General features: G+C 47.1%; 1 protein-coding gene across 1 annotated transcript in view; it reads right to left on the bottom strand.

The window, feature by feature from the left end:
• Nucleotides 1–22895, bottom strand: part of LOC102521807 (O-acyltransferase like protein) — a 53069-nt gene that overhangs the window by 5628 nt on the left and 24546 nt on the right. The window contains exons 7-12 of the mRNA XM_032470450.1: nt 22202–22304; nt 15665–15766; nt 12621–12786; nt 11056–11135; nt 1841–1954; nt 229–361 (exon numbers count right to left, since the gene is read on the bottom strand). Of these exons, the coding sequence (XP_032326341.1) occupies nt 229–361; nt 1841–1954; nt 11056–11135; nt 12621–12786; nt 15665–15766; nt 22202–22304 (698 nt within the window). The remainder of the gene's footprint in view (nt 1–228; nt 362–1840; nt 1955–11055; nt 11136–12620; nt 12787–15664; nt 15767–22201; nt 22305–22895) is intronic.

Genomic DNA, 22895 nt, shown 5'->3' with positions numbered 1-22895 from the left:
CTTAGGGGAGCTCAGTGAGAAAGCAGAGAGTCAGGCTCTGGCAAGAAGACAAGGTTCCTCTTACCTCTGGTGCCAAGAGCCATTGCTCACACACCACAGTACAACAAAGTACCCGGAAGCCTGACTCCTGCCCATGGCTTTGGAAGAGCTTGGCCAAACGTGGTCCAACTCTGAGTCCAGTCCCAAGCAGACCCAGCCCTTACAATGAGGTATGGGGAAACCATCTACCTTGGTTTTTAGGATGTTTGCCTGGTAGTTTTGGTGCATGAAAATGCTCAGAAAGAGGCCCACGAGGAACGGCCCGAGTCGGCAGTAGGGCTTGGTGTAGTACTCTGAGAAATACAACACGGCCGCGTTTTCACTGAAAAACACAAGGTCACGTTTGATCTGGACGTGGAAAAGGGGGATCCCTCAGATGTCCACTGGGGCAATCAGCAAACCCAGAGGAAAACTGGGGACACATGTGTTCTTTTCCTCGGTAATGATCCCCAGACAGCAACCTCAAGATTCTGCCTTGGACCGCAGTGGGCTTCCTAAAATTCCAAATTCCCCTGGGCCCCTCCATCCTGGATCCCAAGGAAATACGATCACTGCATTCATTTCAAATAGTTGTTTCTGGTGGCTGATATGTCAGGACAGCCCTAGAAATGTGCTTCCCAGAAGTGACCTCTTTGTGGAAGCTCTTACAAATTCAGTTGCGTGGGCTACACCCCTGGAGATTCTGATTCAACTGGTCCAGAATGGTGCTTGATGGAAGCACCCCTGGGAATTAAACTCTCCCCAGGTGACTCTCAAGTGTGTCCAGAGTTGAGAACCGCTGGGCAAGGCAGGAGTAAGCCTCCTTTTCAGTCACCTGGCTATGCTCCTAAGCCCACAGAAGCTGATGACATGATGAGAAGGGCATGAGGCTTCCCTCGTCAAAAGACCCAGGATGTAGTCATTCATTCATTCACTCATTCATTCATGTAGTCCACTCACAATACACTTTGAGCACTTTTGTGTCACTCAAGGTTCTGGACTATTTTACACCAGGAGGTCAGCGAAGGCTGCTCCAAGAAGGTGACATATGCCCAGACACCTGTAGGAGGTGAAGGAGCTAGCCCTGCCAAGATCTAGATTCTAAAGGAAAAGCATTCTCCTGTGAGGGCAGAGCAAGTGCAAAGGCCCTGAGGCAGGAGCGTGCTGGGTGTGGAAGGAAGGAGGCCAGTGTGGCTGGGCCAGAGGCCGCAAGCAGGGGAGGGATACATGAGGTCAGACAGGGATTCTACTTTGAGACTAATTTGAGCAGATGACTGACAGGGTTCTATTTTCATTTGTATCACTGACCGCTGCACTGACGATGAATGGGAAATCTCACCAGTTTTCCCTGTGTAACACAGTGGGGTTATAAGGAAGAATGTTATGTATCTATCATTTGGGGAGGCAAAACAGCATAGTGGGTAAGCTCCTAGGTTCAGCTCACACCTATGCCACTGCCTAGGCGTGTGACCTTGAAGGGGTAACCCCACCTTCCTTACATTTCAGCCTCTCCCCATAATAGCGCTTGCAAGCGGCAGGTCGCCGCGGAGGACCGACACAATACAGCCACGTGGGGGCGCTCCTTTCCTCCGAGAAGCATTTCAATGGGCAGCGGTGAGTTCCCTGTACTTTCAGAGAAGACCCCAGCGCAGGTTGAAGGGTTCGAAATTTTGGAAACCGTTCTCAACCAGGCCCAACAGTTCCCACCCGGTTTTTCCAGGAGCCGATTCGCACAGTGCCAACAGCGGCCCTGCCTGGGAGGCCCTGGCCGTTCCCGGGGCAGGCGAGGGACAGAGCAGCGCGGGCTGGGAGCCGAGGGTACCTTGCCTCCGACGGAGCCGCCACCGGAAGGTCATAAACCAGGGTGAGCAGAGCAGCGGCGGAGAAAGATGCCAAGAACAGCGTGGCCCCAAGGAGGACAAGGGCGTGTTGACTTCTGCAAAAAAGAGAGGACGTTGATAGGAGCGCCCTTCACCGTCCTTCACCGCAAAACTTGTGGCTCCGAACGACGTGCATCCTTAGCAATCAGAGGTGCTTCCTGCCAGCCTGCCTTTGCGAGAGGCTGACTGGGGGCAGCCGTGCTGGAGCAGGGCGAGAGCTGGGCTGCAGTTTGCCTGAGTCAGCCTTTAGTCTTGACCATTTATTAAGCTGCTCGGCCCTGAGTGGGGCCTTGAACTGGAATTTCCTCTTCTTCACCCTGAAATCGAATGTGCAGCTCGAAACAAGGCCAGGCCTGGGAGTGTCCCTTGCCACCCACGAAGCACTGTACAGACACAAGTGGTGGGTGATTCAGGAGAGAGATGACTGTCAGGCACAGGTAGGACACAGGGGAGGGAGGCAGGGTAAGAGGGGGACCCAGGGATCCTCCCCCAACCTGAATGCGGAGTCTGACAAATGTCTGGGTGCAGGAAGTTCATTTGGGGGTAAGAATGAGGGATGGCTGTGAAACAGGGAAGTAGGGAAGGCCCATGCAAGGATGCATTATCACGGTTCTTCCAGAATGTTCTGTGGAGCCTTATGAAAGGCACCTCAAAACTGTCCTGAGGGTTGAAAAAGAGAAGTCCTTTCCTACTGTCTTCTATCCCCCGTGGGTCAAAGGCCCTACAAAAATTAATTCCTCCACAATTTGGGACTCTGCATGCGTACGGCTGGGAAGGTTCCTGAAGGAGTCCCAGCTGTAGTAAGCAGGAGGTTCTGGGGTGGAAAATGAGATCTGGGGACACAGGCTCAGAGCAAGTACCAATTCCAAGGCACTCGGAATTGGGGGGGTCTGCCATGACATAGAAGAAATGTCAAACTCGGGTGCCAGACCATCCAGACACAACCCGGCCCGGAGAATGCCTTTGGCAATCTTATTTCACTTTTGGAAATCGCTATGGTTCTTCGTGAGGAAGGGATGAGGTACCATTCTGCTTATCACCACAGTGATGCAAGGGGCAAATGATTTCCGCACGGAGGGCCAATTCTAGTTTAGTGCTAATGCTTGGAATGGAGGAGGGGCTTGGCTCAGTGGTGCTGTGATTGACTAGTCATGTCTGCCGGAGGGGGGTTGTTGGTAACAATGCAGTAAGTTTACCAAGCCTTTGGCCAGACCCTCTAGTTCAGTCATCCTTGAACTACTGGCATTCTGTGTGAGTGTGGTCTCTGAAAGGAAAAAAAAAGCCCTACCTTTTATACCTCTTTCCATTTAGAGACTAAACGTAGTAGCATGGCCACAAGCTTGGGTAGTGCCTGTTTTTAGCTGAGGAATTGCAATCTACCTTCCGTGACAGTCTCTAGGAAAGATGATGACGCTGGGGCCAGGATGCCTCAGTTACAAGGACACTCAAGTAGGTTCCCACAGGTCTAGAGTGGGGAGGTACTGAGAACTCATTGTCCTAGGTGGGTGGTAAACCAGCCAGTCAGGCCATCCAAGAAAAACCCACATCCACCCAAGTAAATACTTGTTTAACTCCCTGGGGGACTGGAGCCCAAACTGGCACCTCTTAGGAGTCAGGCAAGCCTCCACTAGCTACCTTGGCTACAAAGAGTCTAATAAAAGCTTCCGAATATAGGCTATTATGGGCTAGATTGTGTCCCCCAAGTCCTAACCCCCCAGGACCTCAGAATGTGATTCGGTTTGGAGCAGGGTCCTTAAAGAGATGACTAAGTTGAAATGAGGTCGTGGGGGTGGGTCCTAATCCAATGTGGCTAGTGTCCTTGTCAGGAGAGGAGATAAGGACACAGACACCCACCGAGGGAAGACAGGGAGAAGACGGCTGTCTACAAGCCAAGGACAGAGGAAGAAATCAACCCTGCCAATACCTCAATCTTAGACTTCTAACTTCCAGAACCCTGAATAAATACATTTCTGGTGTTTAAGCCACCCAGTCAAGGCAGCCTGAGCACTAATACACAGAGGTACCAAAACAAGCAGAAAGGAAGACAGAGACACAGGTCCCGCCTTCATTCCTGTTGGTCCTTTGTCCTCCAGAGCCCTTGAGTCACTAATCAAGACCATTGACCACAGTACAGGTGGCCTGGGGCTAAGCTGTTTCTTGGCAAATTCAGGTTAGCGGTTTTTCCTTGCTGGCTCTTTGGGGGAATGGCTCCCAGGACAGTGGGATTGAGAAAGGCCGAGAGCTTCAAGCACTGACCATGGCCCCCATTCTCTCAAGAGTATTGGTCCCTCAGAAAGGCCTGTTCAGGGGCCACAGCCCAAGAGAAGGAAGGAATAGCAGAGTGTCCCCTCTGGTCTGAAAAAGCCTCAGGCGGCCTTGAAAACCTCTCTCAGCCCCAGCATCCTGGCCAGGACTCCCCGCGGGATTTCTCTTGCCCTTATGTCACTAAGTCCCCGGACCAGCACTCAGAGCATTCTGCCGCCAATCCCTCCCTCAGGGGGAGCAAGTAGAGACTTGCCTTTTCTCTTCCGCCCAGGCTGCCAGGCCGGCCGAGCCTCTCAGCTGCCCACCTGTACCTGCAGGCACTTGCCACGTCTCCAGAGCCCATCACAGAGCCGAGGCCTGTGGCCGCCACCCCAGAGAACTGGCCAGACTCAGCTCTGCTGGGCCCAGCTCCCACCCCCCCCCCCAACTGTCTTGCAGGAGTGTGAGTTCGACCTAGCGGGGCCCCCATGGCCAGAGCACAGTCTCAGCTCCTGCTGGGGAGTCCCTCCCCTGGCAGCAGCAGGGATCAGGGGCAGGAGTGCCTGAGTAATCACCCCACCCCCTTTAAGGGGCTTGAGGGTGGGGAAGGCCTTGCTCAGCATCCAAAGCAACCTTCGTCTACTTTTGACCTTCCTTGTCTGATTCCATGATGGGGTGAGCGGAGACAATCACAGGAATTCCCAATTCCTGCCACTTTCAGTGGTTGTGTAACCGAGCAGGACCCTGCGGGGTCTTCCTGGGACAGACCCCTCCCCTGTATCCTTGGCTGTAGCTCCTCCCTGAAGTACCCAGATAATAGAACCTCATGCAGATTTCCTGAGTTTTTCAGATGGATGTGGCCCCCGGACTTCTGGTTGATGGAGACCAATCCTTAGGTGCCAGTCAGAATTGTGCACAGCTGATCGCAGGCCCTGGGCCGCCCTTCCCTCAACTGGCCTTTAAAAATGCTCAGCTGAAACCCTTCAGGGAGTTCAGGGGTTTGGGGGCACGAGCCACCCGTTCTCGTGGCTAGCTTGGCTTGGCAATAAACCTTTCTCTGCTCTAAACTCTTACGTTTCAGTGTTGTTTGGCCTCACGGTGTGGCAGACACAAGTTTCAGTAATAATATTGGCAAAACCTAGGAGTTTGTGTCTGTGGCAGGTCAACCCTGGCTGGGGGCAGCCCCTTGCCTGGGTCCCAGCAGCTGCCAGAGCTCACTTTGCTCCAGGGAACTGGGGGGCACTGTCCCTGATAGGCCCTGGCCACCTGCTGGGATGAGGCTGTTTCGAAGTTTCCCAGAAACCTCGGGAGCTGCAGTCCATGTCTGCTTAGGGGTGAGTGGCTCCAGCTCGCGCAGGCTGGGAATTCTCCCCACTCCGTGTAGGCTCGTTCCCTCTGGGAAGGAGCCGCTCTGGGCTCCCGCGAGACACTCTGGGTGTGTTCTCTGTCACGAGCTGGGCCGGTCTGTTTGGAGGCCTCTGTCTGGGAGTGGAAGTGGAGTTTTTCAATGACAGCTCATCTGATCTTTTGTTTGTGGGACCGTGTCTGTTACGTGTGTGTGTCAGCGCCTGCACTGCCTGGCTGAGACATCCTTGAGGCGGCGGAGCGCTGGTTGGGTTTTCCTTTTCTAGCCTTGGTCTTTCATTCAGGCCTCGTCTGATGGGGCCTTGGCTGGGTTCTCTCCTCTTGGACTCACAGGGCATTGGCTGGCAATCTCCCGCTTCTCGGGCTAAGGAACTGGGATCCTGAGAGACCCTTGTGCATTCCATTTATTTGCTTGATATTTGACAACACTAGCCGTGAACAATTATTGTGGGGTGTTCAGAGCTTTGTTCCATCTTACAGTTCCCTGGGGTATTTTTGCAAAACTGGGAGACCTTTAGCTATGCTCCTATAAATGAAAAGAAAATTTTTTTTATTGTGACATTGTGTGGCCTCAGTACTCCCTGAGATCTGGAGAACAGTGGCCCCTGATGGCTGTATTATATCAAAGTGGGCCTTTTGCAGTTACCTTGGCTTTTATCTTGGTCAGGTGTGTGTGTGAGTGTCTTGGTACCTGAGTCCAAATGCTGTTCTCTCTTCCTGGTTTTGCTGAAACAGAGGCATGTGAATGAGAGTGAGTGAATAATATATATTATTGTCTACTAGTATTATTTCTTTAAACTAAAGTGGATATTTGGGAACTGGGGAGAAAAAAAATCCCTGAAAATAGCTGGATTTTATATAAGCAATGAGGAGGAATTTGCACTTCTCTTCCTGCTTTTGAGATGTAAATGATCTACCTGGGCTCTCAAGGGAAAGAAAAGGTTTTTTTAAACTCACGCAGAAAAACTGAGATCTCTGGTTCTGTCTGTTTTTATGTAAAAATTCAATATTAAATTAAAATCTGATATTAAAGCTAGCCTATAGGCTTGTTGGTATAATCAATAGACATGTCTTTTATTGACCTTCAGTAAACCTAGGTCCAATAAGTTTGTTATTTCTGTGCAGAGTTTGTCTGCAGAAAAAGAATTAATTTGATATGATGAAATTCTTATGAGTAAATTAAATGCAAATGAGAAGAGCTTTTGGGTGAATCTTTGAGAAATAATTATGTTTTTTAAATGTCTACTTAAAAATGATCTCTCCAGGTATTTGGTAATGTAAAATTTTAAAGTTGTGCTAAATTAAGTTAAATGATGGAAGTTTATTGAAAACCTAGGTGATTCCCAAACAAAATGAGACACTGAAACATTATTTACTGAATATTGGCTTCCCTTTACAGAGAAACGAAAGGTGTTTATGACCATTATTAAATATTTTTGGTGCCACACTGAGGTATTTTCTATAAAAAGCATGTTTTGAGAAATTATTATTCATCTTTATGCTTGCTGATCTACAAAATGCTAATGGAAAAAAGTTCATAATTGCTCACTTTGTGGTTGTGACTAGAAATTAAGATTTTTAAGAGTTGAGGATTCTAATTTAAATGTGTAGTTTTTTGGTTTTGTCTAAAATATTACTGGCTTCTAGTCTATGTTTTTTAATTAAACTGTTTACCAAATGTTTGTCTCCCTATCAATACTGCCCCCAGTGATTAGGATAAAAAGAGAATTGTCTAGTGGAGTTGTCACAGAATATAACTACTCATGATGTGTAACAATGCTTGCTTTAAGTCTGCTGCTAAATGCACATGTACACCTGCTTTGGCCTTAAGGAGGGGTGCATTTAAAAGTCAAAATGGAGTAGATGTGGTTCAGACATCCAAGATACAACTACATGGCCACTGTGGACATGATTTCAGACACGCTCCTGTATTGTTGAGAACTTGAATTCTCGAGCTGTGTCATACACAGGACAGCCCCAGCCATTCTCAGAGCAGTGTCTGCTGGCAGATGGCAGCTGCAACCTTATGACCTCAAGATCTCTTCTTGTAACTATTAAATTTTTAGACTATAAAATTGCTTTAGATCAGTAACAATTAAATTTCTAGACAATAAAATTGCTTTAGATCAGATGTCAGCAGAAAAAAGGAGACATGTAGCAGCCAATAGCCCTTGTTATGCATGTGTTAATACCACATCAAAAGTTAAAACCTACTCAGATAAAAGTAGACAGCTGGTTTTCTGACTACAAGTCTCCCTCAAAGTGCCAGGTCCAGACTGGTTTTCAGGCTTAGTCCCCTGAATTCCTCAGGGAATGAGATCTTAATCATACAAGGACTTGGAACTCAGGAATATTTACAACTCAGGTGTCCACTGAGGTGGGACTATGCCCCATTTCAGCAGGAAGTAGCCAGAGTGGTCACCACTCCATTCCCTGAAAGATTTAGGGGAGGGATGAAACAGGATCGGAGATTGAAACCAAGTTCCTCTGCTGGGTTTATGATCAACCTCTCTGTCCAAAATATGATACCCCTTCTTGTCCAACACCTATTCTCAAGATCGAGGAGCATCAAAGAAAAGGGGGGAGTTCTAACCGAGCAGGACCCTATGGGGCTTTCCTGGGACAGGACCCTCCTCCATATCCTCTGCTGTAGCTGCCCCCTGAAGCACCCAGATAATAGTACCTCATGCAGATTTCCTGAGTTGTTCAGATGCTTAAAACCACCACCAAATGGAAGAAATTAACTATTCGACCCAGAGGTTCTGATGCTTAAGGACTGATCACCATCAACTAATCAGAATTGTGCACAGCTGATCACAGACCCTGGGATGCCCCGCCCTCGCTGGCCTTTAAAAACACTCAGCTGAAATCCTTTGGGTAGTTCGGGGTTTTGGGGGCACGAGCTACACATTCTCCTTGCTCAGCCCTTCAATAAACCTTTCTCTGCTTCAAACTGATGTTTCGGTATCGTTTGGTAAACGATAGTGTGTCAGGCACACAACTTGCATTTGGTAACAGTTTCATCTTGCGACAATGTGAGTATGAATAGGTCTTTCTATGAGAGGATGTTCAGAGCTTTTTTTTTCAATCTTCATTCCCAAAATAAATAGCAATGTGATTATCAGATCTTACTTCCATAGTCAGTCTCATTTGCTATTATCAGCTCTGTTATGCTGTCAGAGATGGCACTCCCAAGCCCGCTACCCTACTTCTGAGAAAATAAGACATGAGATGAGGATGCTTTTGGTTCGGGAGATTGGGTAGGGGGAACTTGGGCAGCACCCCTCCCTGCACAGGATGCGCACAGGTATAGGTACCCTCCCCAGTACTGTGCGTGGTCTCCACATCCCCCACCCGCCTCAGAGGAGTGGAATTGAGAAGGGGGTGCAGGGAGTGTGTGAGAAGGGGTACACTGAGCAAAAGAGAATAAAAAACCTTCACTTGGAAGCCTTTGTTAAAATCTGCTCCATGCCAGGACCTTCTAGAAAGGGTGCTGAGAGAGGAAGTTAAGAAAGGAGGCTGGTTGTACAGACCAGGGGACCCTTTGTGGAACAGGGATGGTGCAGAGAAGATAGTGAGAGGGCCACCCCAGGAATGGGTCTAGAGGGTTATCCAGCCACCCTTCCCTCAGTCCCTGCAGATACTGGGAGGGGCAAGGGGCTGTCACTGCTTGGGGATGGTGACTGGGGACAATGGCAATTACATGGAATCTCAGTGGACAGGTAACTGAATTAACCAGTGGTCTCATGTTACTGACAAGCGGGCACTGTCCTAGTTCCTGTGTGTGTGATCTTGCTTTTTCCCCCAACCCTGATGTGAAGTGTTATCATCTCCATCTCATAAATAAACAGAGGTGAGAGTCCAGCAACTTACTCTGGGTCCCCAAACTGGCAATTTATCAGCCATGATTTGAACCCACATTTTCTGACTCAGACTCACTGCATCAGTGCCTACTGGAAGCCGTGGAATAATCTTTTTAAGTGATCAGTCAGAAATGCTTTTACATTTGAAGTTAGAAAGCTTCATGTGCTTAAGAGATGCATGGGGAAAAGATGGATCTGCTCTTTTAAAAATCGTTCAGTTCTTAAGATTACATTAAAATTAGGATGCATTTTCTTGGCTCAGGATGCTTGAGTATTTGCATGTGGCTGGAATGGGCAACATCAGCCTGTGATTTAAATGCCTCCTTGCAAAGGGCATTAACAGGTAATCTTGAAACAGAGCTGATCAACACACAACTGGAATTCAGCTCCACTTGTAGTAATCAAAGGCTTACAAGTTAGGTGTGAAAAATGAATGTTTTCTTACAGATCTTAACAAGGTTTGCATTTTTTAAATTAATAGTCCATATTGGCAATGGTGTAATTACATGGCCAGAGGACCGAATATTGATGCATTTAAGGAAAACAACTTGTCATTATATTTCAAGAGCTCAAGAGACATTCATGCCCTTTGACTCAGTAATTCTCCTTAAGGATATGCATTCTAGAAGCATCAGAGTTGGAGACAAATGGTTACCAGAAAAATGTTTATAAGACTTTTATTTATAAAAGCATAAAATTTGAAATAATCCAAGTATTTAACTGTAGGGAAGGTATAAATAAACTCTGGTTCATTCACAGAATGGAATGTTATACAGACATTAAAACTGTTTACTTACAAAATAATATAGGAAAATGGTGATGTCATAAAACTATTCTGATGCTGCACAAATACTGTAGATCTTCTTTCATGTCTAAAAGCCCATGCAGCAAAGATCAGAAGGATAAACACCAAAACACTGACAGTGACTTCACCTCTTAAGTGAGGAAGTGGGTTTAGGGTGATGGTTTTTCCCTTTTTTCCTTCCTAATATTTTCCAATGTTTCTTAAATTGAATGTGAATAAATCTTTTCAATATGGCATGGATAATCCACAAACCATGTCTCCCTGTGAGTTACTGAGGCCTTAGAGCTTTCCTCAAACTAACAAAAATTAAGGTGATGAATATCCAATGTGAGGCAGCCACCCTGATGTATTGCCTGGGGCTGTATGTAAATAACTTCACTCTTTCCGAAGAGTTAATCTCCCAATGCGAAACCAGCACCATGAAACTGTTCCTATCATTTGACTAGTAATTCCACTTGGAAATAGGTCCCCAAGGAAATAAATGCGTAAGAGGAAAAAGGAGTGTGTTCAAAGACATTTGTTGAGGTGCCATTTATAATCATGAAAAATTGGAAACAATCTAGGTGCCCAACCATACAAAATGGTATATAAATCCTAAAACTGACAAGTACGCAGGTCATGTCCATATGCAGAAATGTTTGTAAGAGCCGCTAAATGGAAAAAGCAGAGACTGGATATGACAGACACGCTGATTACAACTGCAACAACACAAGGATTGGAGGAGAACATGGAAGAAGTAAACGGTGGAGGATTCAGTGTCCACACTCTCCCGAAGTTTGTTGCCTAAATTGTAAAAGCTGCTTTGCCCAGAACCAGAGCCGCTCTAAGAGTTTTATGAAAGAGGCCACATGGGGAGAAACACTTGTTCCATTAGACTTACTTTCTGTGGATGAAGACGATCACCGGTGTGGTGAGATGGAGCTGGAAGTCATTGGCAAGGTACCACGTCCAGCCATTGCACTGGCAAGAGAGAGGGGAGAGGGGTTACTTCTCTCCTTCATTTGCCAGCTCTGCTCCACCCACATTGACTCACCTTCCTGGACCAGGAGGAAGAATTCAGCCGGCAGGAGGGCAGGGGGATTTCCAAGGGAAGAGAGAGGAATTTGGAGGTGTAGATACTTACATACCTCAGCTCAGCTAATCCTTATAACAAGCCTGGGGAGTAGGTTTATTATCATTTTACAAAGTGGAAATTCAGACAACTTTCCTCGCCTGTTTAGCTATTGTATTTTGTTGGTTGGTTTGTTTTTAATCTCCTAGAACAGTGGTGGGAACTAAATTCCATCAAGTGTCACAGATGTAAGGAATCGTTATCCTGACGGTGTGGCTGGAGTTAGGGTGATGTTCTCCGTGCCTTCCCCCAGCTCCAGGTAGAGAGAATGTGCTGGTTCAGAGTGGAGGCCGGCTGCAGACGAGCTTTCATGGGGAACCCCAGAGTTCCCACGCATGATTGACATGAGAGTGTCTGGCCAAAGCCACAACGGTTCCCAGGCTGTCCGTGCTTATGGGAAATGAGGCAGTTACCTGTATTTCTAACTCATTCACTGTCAGGCAATTCTCTCCAGTGCTTCAGAGGTAAAAGGTGCAGGGATTCCCTTCCCACCGCCTCAGTCCCAGGGCGCCCAGACTTGTCCAACAGAAGTGACAGCTTTCCTTGTCCCACTTATGGCCCAAGCTAGTCTGCCTCTGGGGAAACAGCCCAGCCTCTCGTCCCTGGGCCCCTGCCACAGACGTGGGTCCACCTGAAGGCAGTTAGGTGGGGATGTACGTCCCGTCGAAGCTGGTGCGCACTTGTGAACAAAAGGTAGCCGCCTAGTTGGTGAGCAGTTATGCAGACACACTTCAGTGATTTTCTTTTCAGCTTTGCTTTCAAGCCATATGCAAAAATCAGTGACACAGTTTATAATTATAGCTCTTTTACTTCCATTTGCTCCAAGTTCATTAGGAGGAAATGAGGGCTTTGGGGAAGCCATGACCAGTAACCACATGATGTTCTGTCACATCTGACTTGATGCGGGATAGAATTCATTCTGGGGAGGGTGTGGTACCATGTTCCATCCCATTATAGGCTCCCCGGATGGAGGTGAAGAAAGTGTCCCTCTCGCTGGGGCAGTGTGGATGGGAACAGGAACCGTGAGGGAGCGGGGACAGGCACTTAGACGGATGGCCCCTCCCAAACCTCCCCCCTGCGCCCCCTCTGCTTTCACAGCAACCCCCCTTGCTGGGGCTGGTGCGCCAGCTCCCGCGCCAGCTCCCACCCCATCCCCGGAGGCCGGTCTGCCTGCCCTCAGTCCTCCTTCCTGCAGCATCACTATTACTCTAGAGAATATGCCAGAAGAAATGGGACCAGACTCAGGCTGACCCTTGGAAAGTTCCCCAACCCGTGTGGAGTGAGACACCGGATCGCGCCTCTCCGCCCTGCCACAGCCAACAACCTGAACTCACCGCCTTCTGGACCGACAGGAAGTTGTTTAGCAACAGCAGATTCGTCCACCAGGCTTGTCGGCAGTTCTCCAGGTGGAACTTAGGCACTTCCCAGACAGGTCCCCAGGGCACCAGGGGGAACAGCCCAACCAGCAAGCACACCGAATACAGGTGAAGAGGCTGCAGCCTGGCAGGGAAGAGCGGGCGAGAGAGGGTAACTCTCCGTGGTGGTTCCATCTGGTCCCTTTGGTGGGATAAGATGGAACCGAAACAGATTGTACTGGGTGGGGCACCACCTCCCCACCCACACCTCAAACCTTCATACACTCGTGGGTCCAGAAGCTTTTCTTGAGCACCTGCCATCTGCTGGTGCAGATGCTGCTGATGCAAAAATACTTTTATTCATTGAGCAAGTCATGGATGTCGGCCACTGTGCTGGGAGCTTTCTAAACCTCGAACTAGTCCTATGTCCAGGTAACGATTTCACCAAAGATGAAACTGAGTCACTTGCCCGAGATGGCCCAACCATACAGTAGTACTGAGATCTGACGCTGGTCCAGGCCTCCCCAGCTGAAAAGAGCTTTCCTTTCTCCTTCTTCTCCTCTCCCCTCTTCCTCATTTTATTTCTTCCTTCTTTCATGCACTACCTCCTTCCAAGCAGGATTGGAAGCAGCTACAGGGATGATGAATAAGACACTAGGTGTCTAACCAGAGCTGTTGAATAGAATGTAATTCCAGCCACATCGGCCACCTAGTTAACTCGTTCTAGTAGCCACATTTTTAAAAGTCACAGGTACAATTCATTTTAATTAGCCCAATCTATCCAAAAATGTTATCATTTCAGTAGGTGACCAGTCTAAAAAATTATTGAGCAATTTTATATTCTTCTTCCTTGTGCACGTATGTCACATTTGCAGCACGTCTCGCTGCTCTGCCGGTGCCTGGTGGCTGCCTGTTGGACAGCATGGGTCTAGAGCTTAGAAGTGACGTTGTGACGTTGTGTCTGGGAGGCACACGCAATTCTGGCGTGGATTCTAGGTGGGCTGCGATCAGAGCCCTGTTTTTTTAAAGAACACATTTGAAAATCCAGGGTAGTTCAACGGGTAGAGCACTTGGCCAGCAGCACCTGCGAACATCTCAGAAGCGGTGTCAGGGCCTGGGAAGGGCAGGACAGCTGGAGGTGTAACCCCCAGCAGAGGTGTCAGTCAGCACCCCACCCCTGGTCTGCACCAGGCTTCCTATCCTCCTCACAATGATAACATTCTTCATCGAGAGCATGGGGTAGATGGGAGAGTGGTGGGTACCCAGGAACAGGGCTGAAATTACTGAGCGGCCCAACTGTGCCAAGATGCAGCTTCTCAGATCAGCTCAGGCAACAGCCACAGAGCCCTGCCTGGGTCCTGGGTCCTGCCAGATGAGCCATCTGACCACGATGCTTTGCAGCTGCTCCCACAAGCCTCTGGCTCTCACCTCCCTGGCCTCCCATCCCACCATCTGTCACCTCTTTCTCCCTGGGGAGAATAAGGCAGCCGCCTGCTCCCCTCTGAACCAGAGTGTGGGTCAGATGCTCTCAGGAGGGAGCAGGGTACAGGCAGCGTCTAGCCCAATGCAGCCTCTGCACTGGGGCCAGTGGGGTGGGTGGAGGTCGCTGGGTGGGCCACGCCCTGGGAGCTACAAGGGAAGGAATGTGAAGTGTGGTTGCTGGTTGCACTTCAATCTCTAGCTCCAGGAGTTTTCTTCTGAAGCAAGTTTCCCAGGCAGAACCCACCATGCCGTTGGAGCCCGTGCCTCAACCCCTAATAATTCATCTTAGCATTGATCACTAAGAACCCTTGATCTGAATGCCACTCCCTCTCCTCCAAGAGACCAAGGGCCAGGATGGGCTGCTCAATCCAGTGCCACATACCCAAATATATTGAAAGAATAAGCATTCTGTCAAGCGTTCAGCACAAGGACTAGATATAATAGAGCTTGGAAGAAACCACAAAGGATATAGTGAAAAGAAATCAATAAAGTTCTATTCCTTCATTCTTAACCTCTTATCAGGAAAAGTTAAAAGGTATAAATAACAACAGAAATGGTGATAGCTTATATTTATTGAGGGCTTACTACGTGTTACATTTTTCTAAGTTCTGTGCACACGTTATCATTCAATTCTCACAAGGGTCCAGTAAAGTGAGAGCCATTTTTCTCTTCATTTTTGAGATGAGAAAACTCAAGCACAGAAAGGTTGAGACACTTACTCCAGGTCACACAGCTGATAAAGGATTGAGCCAGAAAGCAAGCCCAGGCAGACTAGAGTCAGATCTTACCCAGTCCATTTGAAGAGCCCAGAAGAATGTTTCAACACTCTCTTTCCTATTTTGTGACAGCGCAGGGTAACAAGAGAGCCATGGACCTTAAATAGTGAGAGCCAGGCTCTCACTAAAATTTAGAAAGTACTTAAATGGAGAGTTTGGGTTATATGCGTTGAAGTTTCTGTATCTTCTAAACTTCTTCCATCTCATTACATCACTGCCACTCTGCTATCCCACTGGTTCCATATTCTGTCCCAATATTTTATTTCTTTCTGCTCCAACCAACCACACATTTGTAAAAACCATCATCCTTTCTGCCTACTTATCAGCAGAACGACTGTTGTCCCAAGCTTCAACCAGCCCCTCTCCTGGTTGTATCTTATTCTATTTTTTATCATTTCCACTAGTCTCTTATTTACAGGATCCAATTACTATTAATTTACAGGAGCTATACAAATTCTGTTGAACATAGATTCCATGGGAATCTGACTGTACGTTTATTGAAATCGGCTGCCCATCAGCTGAGGAATAAGGATGTTTTTGCTGGTTTAATATAGTTCAAATTCTATTAGGACAAATACCATGAAAACTGATATCCTCCATTGGCAAAAGCCATTAAACTGGCAAGAGCCAACTGTCTTTAAGGAAGACAACGATTTCTCTCTGTTTATTTTTCTTCGAAAATTTGTTCAAAAGAAAGTTAAAGACCAGAAAGTGATAAATTATTACACAGCAATAATGAACTGAGAAAGCATATAAATAACCTACCTCATAAGGCGGCTGAGAAAGTATCTGAGTATGACTTTAGGGGTTATTCCTCCGTCTGAATCCTGACACATCTTTAAAAATGATCTTGCACTTAACCAGCCACTGAGGGAAAGAGAAAAATAGTCACAGGAATGATTTATCAATGATACAGTTCATGGGTTGGTTAATTTGGTTGTCTCTATCAAGATACAGTAAGTCATGCTGCAGTAACAAAACATCTTCAAGACCTAAAACAATAATAGTTTTTTCTTGCTCGTGGTACGTGCTCACTGTCAGTCGCTTTGATCTCAGCATCTTCCCTGCTATGGGAGCTGGGCTGAAGGAGCAGCCACTATCTGATAGCTCAGCAGTGACCATGGCAGAGGACATAGGACAAGAGAGTTCTGGAGGTGCCTCAAACCAGCAAGTAAATGCTCTAGCCCAGAAGTGACATGTTTAACGCTCTTGGCATAATCGCAAGACCAAGTACCACTCGTTGGTCAAACCAAGTGACGAGGCGCATCCAGCCTCAATGGCGCCAGGAAGTGGAACCTTACCAAGAGCCCGGAGAGAGGAGAGCCAGAAATGTTTGGTAATTGACACTATTGACTACCACGTGGTCTTTTGAAATAGCAACCTCAAGGCCTTCTGTGTCTGCCGTATCACCTCGTTTTCAAAGCTCTTTCACTAACGGTTCTGCTTTTCCTCTCCTGCTGTACCAAACCACTGTGCAATAAATGTTGAGTGAATGATCAAGTGGATGAATCAACAGCCCCGTTAGGTGAAGAGGAAGCTATTACCATTCCTGCCCACTTAACTGGGAAATTGAGACTCAAACACTAAGTGGGCTGCCCAAGATCCCACTCTGAATTCTTAAACAACATATCCTGATGACGCATTCATTACCCAGAATGTTCATCTATGAGGCTGTGCCTTTAGGTTATAACTTGATGATCAGCAAGTTTATGAGGGAGTTTCCCAACCTTCCTCCACCACCCCAGTTTTATTGAGATATAACTGACTGACAGCACTGGATAAGTTTAAGGTGTACGGCATAATGATTTGATTTACATACTCACGAAGTGATAATCGCAATAAATTTAGTGAACACTCATTATCTCATATAGATACAAAATTAAACAAATAGAAAAGAATTTTTTCCACGTGGTGAGAACACTTAGGATTTACTCTCTTAACAACGTTTGTGTATAATGTACAGCAGTGTTCATTATGCGTGTCATGCTGTACATTACATCTCTAGCACTAGTGCTCATTTGTATTATAACTGGAAGTCTGTACCTTTTTAGTTTCCCAACCTTTTGACATTTATACCAATGACCCTTGCGGGTGTTTCGCTAAGGAACAAATGTATTTCCCACTGCAAAAGAAGGCTTACGTGTGTTGGGCGGGACTTGGAAGGGGTGAGGGAGGGTTGGAGAATGTCTTTATTCCCTGCCAGCAAGAGTTTCTTTTGAAACACAGCACGTTGGATTCATTGTAATAGGAACAGAATTTACAGAGACAGGTAAAAGAGAGCGCTGAGTTGTGGAAGTAGGGCAGCCAATTCTGATTCCAGCCTCCCCTTAATCTCCGGAAAGAATGAATCAGGGTCTCGCTCTGTGTGTGGGCACCATCTGAAGTTCACAAAGACAGGACAAAGAGAAAGGCTCGCAGGAAAACAGGCTCCAAGCAAGAGAACTAGTTCCAAGAGGCTAAGCAGACCCAGGGATGTAGACAGGCTGGGAGAGAATAAAACCCTGCAACAGAGATGTCTGGAGTTAGCCTGAGAGGTGGAAACAGGTTCCCAAACCATCCCCAGTGATGATCAGAGGTCTCTGGTCTTACTGTGTAAATATATTCGTGACACAGTTTTCAGACATGGTTTTGGCATGAAACAAACCTTACATTCCAGTTCTGATTCTAACTTTTCTAACTGGGGGGACTTGGCAAGGTTTTTCATCTCCAAACATCAACTTTCTCATCTGTAAAAATGGGCCTGATATTGGCTCCGGCTTTATAGGTTTATTGTGAGAATTGTAGGAGGTAAAAGATTTTAAGCTCTCAGCACAAGGGCAATACTACTCTCACGTTTAGTAATATTTCCATTGTTCAGATAAAAATTGGACTTAAAAGAATATGTGCACTTTCTAAAGAAATAAAATGGAAATTGATGGGAGAAATGAAAAACAACACAGTCACTGAGACTGGCAATGAGGGACAGAAGCAAGTAGGAATAAAGAGGAAAATGTGTCTTGGTCTCTCACACCATGTCAGCATCTGCTGGCTTCTATTCTCTGCCGTCCTCAGCTGTTCACACCTGGGCTCACATGCTGGTTCCCGGCCTTAAAGGGCCGCAGTAGCACCTGGAAAGCTTGTTACAGCCAGAGTGTTTGACACAGTGGGTCTGGGGTGGGGCCCGAGAACCTGCATTTCTCCCAAGCTTCTAGACAATACTGGTGCACTGCATTGAGACCATATTCTGAGAAACCCTGATAAAAGCACAGCGCTCCCCAGGTCCCCAGACCCAGCCGAGTACCAGGTACGTCATCTTTATCATAAAGGGGGTGCTTATTCATTGTTTTCTTGGGCATCTGGAATCTCAGTAGCCTTGGTCTGTGTTTTGAATGTCTCAGGGCTGACCCAGTGGTTTCTCTGTTGTTTCTGGGTTCCACAGATGGCCCCAGGATGACCAGTGGCCTTTTGTGCCCTTCATTCTTCCTTTCTCGTGGCAATTCTCCAGCTTGAGATTTGCTGTGGTTCCAGCCATCCTGATCTGTCCTTGCCAGCCTCCCTCCCCAAGCTGGGAGCTCTGCCAATCAGTCCCAGCCAGCATAGAGCATCTTTTCTGCCTTGTTCTACTAGTCTCTTTGCAAGGAACAGAGTTCTGGTCTTTGAACTGCTGTCCCCTGGGCGGACCTCCCCCTCCTCCAGGGCCTCCCACCCTGAACTTGGATTCTAACTGCCTGGTTGGACCCAGCTACACCCTCTTGGGACGTGGTGCCCAGTGGTTCCCATATCATGGCCTTGTTCGCTGCAGACAGTGGACTCTGACCCTTGCTTATCTGGGCTACTCTCTGTTGTCACCTTGGCCACCTCCTAGCATGAGCTGCCACCCTAGTGAACAGGTCCCAGCTCATTCTGTACCCTACTTTCTCTGCATCACCCTCTGCATCACCACGCCCCAGTCATAAAGCAATTACAAAGTCATTTCAACAACTACTTCTTGAGCAGTCCTATACGCCCAGCTTTAGTGACAGCAGTACCCCAAACAGGAAAAAATCCTGCCTTATATTCCAGTGGAGAAAGGCAGACAATAAACATATAAATAAAGTGACAACTATAGTATGACAGATACAGAAAAAAATAATAAATCAGGAAACATGAAGTAGAGATGCTGGTGGGTCCATTTTAAATAGAGGACACTTGGGGGTTGTAGAGCTCAGGGGTACAGCATGTGCTTAGCATGCATGAGGTCCTGGGTTCCATCCCCAGGACCTCCACTGAATAAGTAAGCAAGACAAGGAAGGCATGCAGCGAAGGTGACATTTGGATAAAAACCTGAAGGAAGAGAGAGAGGAAGCCACCAGGGCATCAGGGAAGTAAGTGTTGCAGGAAGTGGATGTGGTTGGCCATCCCTGTTTGGGAGCTAGTTCTCTCCTAACCCAGTGGTTCACACACTTTGGAATTTCAAGGAGTTGTAAAAAAAAATGTTTTAATGAGGCACCATCAGAAGATTGCTCTGTTGTTTGGTCAACACCAGTCTCTCCAGCACGCATCAGTCTGTCCCTCCTTTTCATTCATTCCCAACATCCTAGGTAGATATGTTCTTGTATCTCCTCTCTTTAATGATGTCTCTCTGACCCCCATTAGCCGGCTAGCTCTGCTCCCCAGTCAGGCTCCCCACCCCCTCCCATCCTCTCCCTTCCCTGTCCACCCTCCACGGATGAGCTCTGGACAAGGTCACCAGCGGCTGCCAAATGCAAAGGTCATTTCTTTACATATTCAGCTCCCCAGCAGCAGCCCCGTTGACCACACCCTTCCTTCCTGAGCTGTTTTCTTCTCTTGGCTTCCTGGTCCCAGGGGTGTCTTACTTGTCCTTGTATTTCACAGGTCACTCTTCTCAGACTCCCATGGGGCTCCTCCCTTCTTCCCAGCTTCTACTGGTTGGGACACCAGAGGTCCTAGGAGTCAGCCCTGATCTGTCCTTCCACGCTCTTCCCTGCGTGATCTGACTCAGCGCCGTGGCTTTAAAATGCTGCCTGGATCCCAAGGACTCCAAGATTTCTATCTCCAGCCTCATCATTTCCACTGAGCTCCAGACTCACCTGGCCAGCCACTTCCTTAACATCTCCTTGTGGATGTCTAAAAGGTCTCTTTATCTTAGCTTGTCCAAAGGAGAAAGCTTGATTTTCCCCTCCAAACCCTGCTTCTCCAATCTTCTCCACCTCACTAAATGCCATCACCACCTACTCAGTTAGCAAAGCCAAAACCTAGAAATCATCTTCAATGCCTCTCTTTCTCTCACACGTCACATCCAATCCATTAACAGGTCCTAACGGTTCTACCTCTGACGTCTCTTGAACATGACCTTGGCTCTCTATTCAAGCCATCACCACTGTGGTCCATGTCTTATCATTTCTCATCTGAGATACAGGAAAGGTCACCTGATCGACATCCCTGCTTCTGTACCTGCCCTTCTTAGATCTATTATTAGCACAGGAGCCAGAGAGATCGTTTTTAAAATGTCAGATCATATTACTTTCCAAATCAAAACAGTCCGACTCCCCAGTTCACCAAGGCTCACATCCAAACTCCTTAGTGTTGCTATAAGGTCCTACATGGTCCAGCCCTGCCTGTCTCTCCTGTCTTCACCTTCTCCTGCTCCGCCACTAGGCATCAGCCTTCCTTCAGCTCCTTTAACAAGGCTCACTCTCTCTTGCCTTAGACTTCGATATTAGTTGCTTTATCTGCCCGAAACTTTCTTGTCCTGATTTTCCTACGGCTGGCTCTTTCTTGCCATTTGGTTTCACATCAAATAGCCCCTCATCAGACAAGGCTTCAACGACCAAAACAGCTACAACTCCCTGTTCTGTTTCTTTCCTGATGTTTATTACTATCAGGTTGTTTCTTGTTTGTTTATTGCCAATTACATGTGCATGCTCACACACACACACACACACACACACACACACACGGACACACCGTGAGAAGCCCTTGTCTGTTTTACCCACTGATGTAGCCTCAGGACCTACAACAATATCTGGCAAATAGGTGGTCAATAGAGCATAGTTGGATGGATGAGTGCTCAGCATTGGATAAAAACAGCTGGCATCTACCATCACCATCTCCCGATGAAGGAAAGGACACTTTACCCAAAAGAGGCAGAGGCAGGCCAGCACAGTGGCCACAGCATGGGCTCTGGAGTCAGATTGCCTGGGTTTAGATGACGGGTCCACCAGGACTCTCTCCCTCCATCTCCATTTCCTCATCTTTAAAATGGAGATGTTGTGGTCTAGCCATACAAGGACTACTACTTGGCCATCAAAAGGAATGAAGTACTGGCACGCGCTACAACACAGACGAACCTCAAAAACACCATGAGCAGTGAAAGAAGCCAGGCGTAAAGGCTACCTATTATGTGATCCATGTATAGGAAGTGTCTAGAACAGGTAACCCCACGGATACAGAAAGCAGGTGCCTAAGAATTGGAGGTGGCAGGGCTGGAGATTAACTGCTTAATGCGTGTGAGGTTTCCTTTGGGGATGATGAAGATGTTTGGGAACTAGATAGAAGTGGTGGGTGTACAGCATTGTGAACGTGCTAGATGCCACTGAATTGTTCACTTTAAGTGGTTATTTTTATGTTATGTGAATTTCACCTCAACAACAACAAAAAAAGGGACTTTAACCATTGTCCTTGTGTATAGGAACATTAGGAGGACTGAATGAGGTAATGCTGCAAAGACTTAACACAGTGCCTGATGTTTATCAAACAATTAAGAAGATATATCTCTTAGTAATTAATTTAAATAAGCATTGCTTTATGTAACATCACACCATTTTCTTATTTTTTTTTTTCACATTTCACTGTAGTGAGAACTGGCAATTTTATCATGAATTTGTAACAGACCACAGGCCAGAATTTGGGAACCACTGAAATAAACAATTTTGATAAATAAAATCACCTTTTGCAGGAGAGGGTATAGCTCAAGTGGTAGAGTGTATGCTTAGCATGCGTGAGGTCCTGGGTTCAATTCCCAGTACCTCCATTAAAAAAATAATTAAATAAATAAACCTAATTACCTCTCCCGCCAAAAAATAAAATCACCTTTCGTAAAAGGCCCATTTTAGAGAGCCATCCTGAAACATTTAATAAACTGAAGATACAAAAGAGGTGCTGTGACAACAGTACTATCCAGAGATGCACAGAAGCAAGGGCCAAGGTGAGTCAATGTGGCCGTTCAGTTTTTCTCACTAAAGTGAGAAAGGCAACACACCCACACCCACACATTCCCAAAAAACAGCCGCGAGCACAACAGCAGAGAAAACACCACATCACCTGATCAGGAGAAACGTGTCAACCCCGAGATAGAACGGGCCACTCCGTGAGTAAAGGTACAGTGGGTTTGTAAGCACTCTGGTTTTCCATTCAAGGACGTTATCTGCAACAAATATAAAAAGCAGTGTATTTTTATTTAATAAGAGGGAATCGTGGGATTTATCCCTTCAGAAAAAGCCAAAGGAACACCTTTAGCTTTCAGTTGTATTGCAAAACCTTTTACCCATCTCTGTAATTCACTCAAGAGGAGAACTTGGACGGGGGAATATCAATGGGGACAGAGGTAGCTAATCGTAACCAGGGCTTTGAGCCCCTTTGTACCCTGACAGGGCCCACTGCCCCCCAGGGGCTACAGCAGCATAGCCTGTTCATCATGGTTCAGGTCTCCTAGGATGCTCTTCAGATGACCCTGGGCTGGCCCCTTCCCCTCAATTCTGAACTATGAGTTTGGTTCCCACTTGGAGAGCACCACTCTGTTGTTGGGAGTGCCTCAGGAGTGTTGTAACAGAAAGAAGGTTGAAAAACAATGATTTAATACTAGAGCGCAGTGTTTATGTATTTATGCCTGCCCATTTTTCCTGGAGAGAAAAAAAGTTTCTGGATTCATTAATCATGGCAAGAGGGAACCCAGCTCTTTGGATGAGGAAAATACAATACTCAGCTGTCACTGTTCCCTGGGTAACCAGGTGCCTGA

The sequence above is a fragment of the Camelus ferus genome, chromosome 30 (assembly GCF_009834535.1).
Source record: "Camelus ferus isolate YT-003-E chromosome 30, BCGSAC_Cfer_1.0, whole genome shotgun sequence".
Lineage (NCBI taxonomy): Eukaryota > Metazoa > Chordata > Mammalia > Artiodactyla > Camelidae > Camelus > Camelus ferus.
The sequence above is the reverse complement of the archived record's forward strand: the minus strand, read 5'-3'. Positions and strand labels throughout refer to the sequence as shown.